The following is a 6940-nucleotide window of genomic DNA, read 5'->3' as shown; positions in this document are numbered from 1 at the left end:
AATATAAATATATTTAACGGCTTTGTAATTGAATAAAATAAATAATAATAATAATAATAATAAATCATTAAAGATCAACAATTCTAAGAAGTATTACGACAAAAATAGATCAAAGATATATATAAATTTTATCATTACAATCAAAGAAACTACTTATCCGAATAAGATAATTATTCTTACGTAATTATTCTAAAGCTAAAGGAAATATATGTACCGAATGCATAATTATAAATGCGGTCTAATAGTGCGCTATTTAAAATGCAGCAAAAAAGTGTTGCATCATTTTATCGATTAAAAATATGAAAAGAAAAAGAGGAAAAATCATGTTATCAAACTGATAAATAATGCAACGAATGAGAATTAAAACGTTGGATAATTTACAGATGAGAAACGACGAATTTCGACCTGACGTAATGAAGACTCAAGCCGAGTTGATGCTCACCGAAGATTTAAGCGAACGTATCAAAGAAACTATCGATAAATGTTATCCCTCCAGTAAGAACAATTTATTTATATTATTATATTTGTCTGTAATTTTTTTTTTTTTTTTAAATTACTTTTATTTACAGTAACCAGCAGCGAACCGTGCGAAGCCGCATGGCAATTTGCCAAATGTTATTACGAGACAGACAGTTCGGTAAATGTGTTTTATTAATATTACTAAATGTTTAATAATTTATTTATTTTTGTGTTATTTTTCTATATGTTACAGGCAAAGTAAGAAATCCGGCACTGTTCACAATCGTGATTGTTTCAAGTTGTTTCTTACTTTGTCTATAACATATACATTTATTCTTATTTCCTCGAAATCCGCGTATCATTGGCAGTAATTTTATAATCTTACTAATAGCTATAATTGATTAAAACTATTCCGAATGCATCGCACGATCGAATTATTTTCTTCCTTTGGGAATTAAAAAAAGGGGAAAAAAAATAACCGACAAGAAGAACATAAAAGATTCGATCCAATGAAGCTTCTAAAGAGAACTTATTAAATGCTAATTATATCGTTTTATAACTATAATTTCTAGGACAATTTTCAATTAATGACTAAACGATCTCTATTACTTTTTTTATCTGTTTAATTATAGATTTACTTTATTCCATGAAGAAAACATCGTCGATTTACTTACGTATGAGGACAAGACGAAGCTCGAGGGCATGGCAAGGAACAGGATTTAAAAAAACTTCTAATGCGATTTGTACTAATTCTAGAACCAAACGACACTGTAGAAGAGTTTAAAATTTCAATTTTTATTATTATCATTATTATTATTATTATTATTATTATTATTATTATTATTATTTAATATTAAAGTGAACAAAAAAAAGAAATCGAATAGATCGTTACATTACATCATATTTAATTTATTTTACATAATCACCCGATTACAAACTCCCTGAAGCGATATTGATGAAAAATTGTCTAATAATTTATGCGACGAGTACTTTCTTCTTTCCATAATTTTTTTTCCAGAATAATCGTCTTAAAATTCCCAAATATTAGTAAGAAGTAATGAATAATATATGAGATGTAAAATATATATGTAAATGTAATTAGCTAACATTTGATTTAGAATTAGATTTGTAAATCTTTGCCATGACTTTTTAATAGATTTTGTTTTACTCCTCGTATTCTTAAAAAAATGTTATTATAGATCCTTGTAACATTGCTTATTAATGTATGAAATAAAAAAATAAAATGATTAACTAACGTTATTTTTATTTAACAATTTCGATGATGATTCTAAAATATGTGGGTGAATTGAAGAGTTTTGAGCCTAACATATAAACGATTTATTTTTCTTAATTATTTATTTTATTTAAATAAAAAAAGAAAGTCTTTTGTCCAAGTCCAAAAGTTCTTAATCCACCCTCGTGTATTTCTTTTTTTTTTCTTTTCTTCTAATATTCTCTAAGAATAACAAGAACCTTGGAAAATTCTTAAAAAAATATATGAAAATGATTGATGAATATTTTATTTTGATTTATGAATCTTTTTGTCATTATTCAAATATATTTTTCATTCTCATATGCTTATATTGTTAAATACTAGATTGTAAATATAAAGTTAAAATGATTCACGAACATTATCAAATATGTTAATCATCATCAAGTTATTAATGAATCTTTTATAATTATAATGCAAATAAAATATTTATTCTTTGCCATCATGATTCTACACTTATGTGTTTCTTTCTAAATTAAGCACAAATAATTTGAAAACATTCATTTTTCTCATCTTTTATATTATAATAATAATAATAATAATAATAATAATAATAATTGAAAGTCTAGAAAAAATAAAGGAACACAATAGGAATAAATATATAAAAATAATATATTTGTATGTTCTCATAACGTGCATTATTATTTATTATATAAATTTGATTACTAGACACTTTCTTAACTATATACGTTCGTTTCTATGTTAAGCTCACAACTTTTCGACCCACCCATGTAAGTGTATGCGTGTATCAAGTAATCGATAACCATAATAAAATAATGCACTTACTTGTTTTTATTGTTACATGATTCGAAAAATTCCTTGTTTTTTCTTTTTAAAACAATAATTTGAAGATATTATCTAATGTAGAAATTTGTTTTTTTTTTTCAGTCCTCCTAATATTTGAACGTGTATAATTTTTTTCGACAAGATTAAATGTGTATGTGTAAAAGACATTTTTATTTAATAAAAACAAATATATCGCAAATGTAAAGATATCATATCAATTTACTTTCTTTTTACGAATCTTTTTTTTTAATTGATGATCGAAATAATTTAAATATATATTCCAAAAAATATTTCTTTTGCGTTTCAAATAAAATTCAATAAGAATATATTAAAAAAAAATATATATATACATTTCCTATCGGTAAAATAAAAATCCAGTATTTCTCAATATTCCCTTTTTACAAGTGATCTTGATTGTTTTATTACTTTACTTATTTAATTATTGTGTATCGAAATAAAAGTAAACAAATATTTCCTAGTTAAACAAGTTTGGAAAAAAACGTATTCGATTTTATGCAAATGATATTCATTAACATTTAATATCGAAATACTCTTTCGAAATACTATTAACGTATAAGATTATAAAAGATCTGGAGTATATTTCTGTGACTCATTAAAGAAAAAAAATAAAAGACAAAAAAATAAGATGTCTGTTTTGTTTTTTGCTATTTTTTGGCTTCTCTTAAATTCGTTATGAATAAACATCGTATCGATGCGTCGGAATGTGTCTTACGTAAATCAAACAAGTCAATTAAATTATCCTGTTTTCTTGTTGACCCTGTCCAGATACCTTGAATTAACACACTTGTATTAACACGCCGCAACGTGTAAGGCAGTTTCATATAAATATCGACAGAAATCTTGCTCTCGGTAGTATTTGAACGATTCTTGATCCAGTCGGTTTATTGTTCAAAGCATTTGCTCTTAAGTTTTTGATCTTTTCGATTATTTCGTTAGGAATAAAATGAAGTCATTCGTCGTACTTGCTTCCTTTCTCCTTCTTGGGGTAAGATCAAGATTTTTTCTTTCTTTTCATTTTTATTTTAATATAATTTGATTTATTTCTTCTATATTTTCTAATTGACAAAACTTTAATTATATTATTTGGAATTGTCGTTATGCTTCTTCACAAATATTTTACCGATTTATATGTGTGATAATGATTAATGCGCTTGATATTTTTAACGATTTTCAAGAAGAGAATTATGGAATTGATTATTATTACAAATTAAAAAATGAGAGAATCACACACATTTTCAACGATAAATAATATTATTTTGTCAAAAGCCAAAATTTTTAGTGCATTATAGGATACGCTTTTTTCTTTCTTTCAAATATAAGCAAATTAAAAATCCATGTAAAACTAATGATAAAATAATCTTAATACCTAAATAAGTAGTTGAAAAATATATATAAACAAAAGCTTTTTAATATACTTACTGTAATACGCTTTCCTCTATTTTTCTTCTATTAATTGGTAAACTTTATATTATCCTATTCGGGCTCATAAAATTATTTCACCGGCTTACGTGAAAAAATCTCATCGTATTAATACTTCTAACAATTTGAAAAAACAAACTTGCAACAAATTTCACGTTCAATTTGAAAAATAAATTTATCTTCGCAGGTCGTCGTTTCAGCTGAATCTGATATTGCAGTAAAAAAATATCTAAAAGCCTTACCGGAAAATGTATCGGCCAAATGCTTGAAGGAATCCAATCTAGAAGCTGGTAAATCAATTATTTCGATATTGTTTTATCTCGGATAACACTTCCAATGATATTATTAATACACCATGTATTCATGATATTCATGGTTCTACGTGATTCTACGTGAAAAATTAAAAATCGAAAATATAGAATCAATTTTATTCGTACGAGGTTTGTTTTATTCTAGAGAAAAATATGTTTGAAAATTTGTCAAATATATTAGCAGTTTTGAAACTTTTTCAGTTCGCGGAACCCATATATGAATGTAAAAATAATTTATGATATTAATACAATGTAATATATGTAAATAACAATTCATGGAACACTTGGATGAATTATGTCGAATCCCAGGATTCCATAGATACACAGTTTAAATACTACTTTCTTATATGAACAAATTTGATTCTACAATTTTCAATTTAGCTTTTCATACAGAATTACCCTCTTGTTCGAATGAATTGGTGAATGGTCAGAGCTGAGTTCAAGAGATGATTCGGTTTTAAAGTGAATTAGGTTTAGGCTTTTTAGGACGCCGAAGTCTAGTGAGTCGAGAGTTTTGTTATGTATTCAATGTATATTAATGTATATTAATAATATTCAATGTATTCAAGTATTGGTATTTTATTTCTGTTGGAATTTTCGTTTTGTTTATTGTAGTGGCTTTCCTTATAAGCATCGTCTAGGGTAGGTTTTTCTAGTACTTTTTTCCTTTTTGCATTATTATCATTTTTTAGCCTTTATTACCTTTCTGAACGTATCTGGGGTAGTGGTTTGTACTTTCACTTGGTTATCTTTCAGTTGTTTTATTACATAGTTATTTTGTCCAGCTGTTTCATCCAATAACTCGAGCAGAGGATCGATGATTTTCTCGTCGATGTATATTGGTGGTGGTTTTACTGCTTTTTTTTCTTCCAATTTTCCTGTAGTGTTTTATGGTTTTGTTGAATCGTCGAGTAGATCATAAGAGTTGCTCAGAGGTACGTCTTGAAGCCATTTTGTTGGTAATGGTGCGGAAGAGTTAAGAGCAAGATTAGAGGATTGTTTTGTTTCCATCGACGATTGACCTATTTCGGTATTAGCTCTTGTTCGAATAATGTAACTGCTGCCGTTATTATCTATTTGAAGAGGTGGGATGTTGTTAATTTCCATGGTCAAAGCTTCTTTGCCATAAGCTTGAACACACGGTTACTCGCGAGGGTGCAGTGTTACCTCACTAGGACACTGGTCACTTCACCCTTGTATCTACGATATAAACCTAACGTACGTTATACTGTATCTCGACGTATTTATTATTTAAATACTTGTATTCTCGGGAACGGTAAATAAACACGTCTGTATTTACTAACGATTACTGGGAAAGTGAATCTTCTATTTAAATTTCATCTTATATGTATAAATTTTGATTAGATAAGGACAAGTTACTTTCCGATGAGAGCACTGTAGATCAAGGAAAATTAAGCTGTTTCATTGCCTGTACTCTCAAAGAAAATGGTTCAGTAAGTAGAAAAAATTATTTCATTATTATTATATAAAAAAGTAGTGTCTTTATATATATATATATATATATATATATATATAGTAAAAATCGATCGATTGTTTAAATAAATCTTTCCATTTCCGTGTGTTATTAGTTGGTCAACGGTGAAATCAAATACGACGTTTTGGCAGAATTACTTTCTAAATTGTTAACCGACAAAGAAGATAAACTTCAAGAAAGGTTGGAACTTCTCAAAGTTTGCATTCCCGAAGGTAAATTACGAAAAAAACAAAAACACGACAAATAATTCAATTAATCTCATTAACTTTGTCAATTTTTATTCTACATTTTTATTTACAGGTGCTAACTCGAAAAATGATTGTGAAAATGTTGGAAAGATTTTGCAGTGCAAGTTGAGCAAGGCTAAGCAATTAGGTCTTTAAATGGAAGTACTTAATTGTGATCCGACATCGAACGAAATATTGCATGTCCTATTTTTACTCTCTCCTTATATATGATTTAACCTTTTATGGTCTCGTCTGGAATAAACAAATAACTTTTATAATTTGTCCGTAGTAAACTTATGAAATTCTTTTCGATGAATATCATCTCTCAGCATGTTTCAAAATGTCTTCTTTAATTATTAATTCATATTTAGATGTTGATATTGTGTGTGTGTCCGATTTTCGATTTAAAGTTACCTATATGTTTCTTTTTTATATGTAATATATATAATTATATTGACAACGACTTGATTTTATAGAGGGTTAAATGATAATATCCTTATATTTCCTTCACAATTTTCTATTAAATATTAACAATTTTCTTACTAATTGTACATTACATGCATTTTGATTAATAAAAACTTGTCAAAACACTTATCGTATTTCTTTCTTTTTATTTCCCCCATCTGGCGAATTTAAATATAATTTGATGTTACAATATTTAAAGAGAGAGAGAGGAAGAGAGAATAAGAAGGGGAGGGACGATGATGATCGTAGAAAGGCAAAAGCATATGAATAAACAACAGGACCTTAATGTCTTTTGAATTATTAAGGTATACATTCGGGATGATAAGCGAGCTTCATCGAAACCTTAGAAGGATATAATTTAACGTGTATACACTTGCTATAACGTGACATAAATATGTAAATGTAAATGTATAATAACGATGTGTATGTCTATATATATGTGTGTGTGATATGGTTCTATACTCGTTCACATTAAACGACAGAGATG

The 6940-nt window shown here is 27.1% G+C and overlaps 2 protein-coding genes and 1 long non-coding RNA gene across 4 annotated transcripts in view; 2 read left to right on the top strand and 1 right to left on the bottom strand.

Moving 5' to 3' along the window:
* The window catches only part of LOC106787273 (general odorant-binding protein 56d), a 2681-nt gene extending 1345 nt beyond the window's left edge, over positions 1 to 1336 (top strand). The window contains exons 4-6 of the mRNA XM_014749489.1: positions 384 to 495; positions 570 to 637; positions 1092 to 1336. Coding sequence (XP_014604975.1) covers positions 384 to 495; positions 570 to 637; positions 1092 to 1109 — 198 coding nt within the window. The 3' untranslated portion in view covers positions 1110 to 1336. The remainder of the gene's footprint in view (positions 1 to 383; positions 496 to 569; positions 638 to 1091) is intronic.
* Positions 1 to 6940, bottom strand: part of LOC106787275 — a 54410-nt gene that overhangs the window by 32619 nt on the left and 14851 nt on the right. The gene's annotated exons all lie outside the window — the stretch shown is intronic.
* LOC106787274 lies at positions 3377 to 6454 on the top strand. Its single transcript, XM_014749490.1, has 5 exons — positions 3377 to 3521; positions 4143 to 4245; positions 5632 to 5720; positions 5856 to 5973; positions 6062 to 6454. Exons 1-5 carry the CDS (start codon positions 3480 to 3482, stop codon positions 6142 to 6144), a joined length of 435 nt encoding a protein of 144 aa, XP_014604976.1. The 5' UTR covers positions 3377 to 3479; the 3' UTR covers positions 6145 to 6454.

The sequence above is a fragment of the Polistes canadensis genome, unplaced genomic scaffold, assembly GCF_001313835.1.
Source record: "Polistes canadensis isolate GaletaPanama2010 unplaced genomic scaffold, ASM131383v1 scaffold_96, whole genome shotgun sequence".
NCBI lineage: Eukaryota > Metazoa > Arthropoda > Insecta > Hymenoptera > Vespidae > Polistes > Polistes canadensis.
The sequence above is the reverse complement of the archived record's forward strand: the minus strand, read 5'-3'. Positions and strand labels throughout refer to the sequence as shown.

Excerpts from the sequence above, each read along its gene's own strand:
- LOC106787274 (XM_014749490.1), top strand. The coding sequence starts at position 3,480 with ATGAAGTCATTCGTCGTACTTGCTTCCTTTCTCCTTCTTGGG. Across the intron at positions 4,246-5,631 it reads GGAATCCAATCTAGAAGCTG|ATAAGGACAAGTTACTTTCC; the intron begins GTAAATCAATTA and ends AATTTTGATTAG. Across the intron at positions 5,974-6,061 it reads CAAAGTTTGCATTCCCGAAG|GTGCTAACTCGAAAAATGAT; the intron begins GTAAATTACGAA and ends TTTTATTTACAG.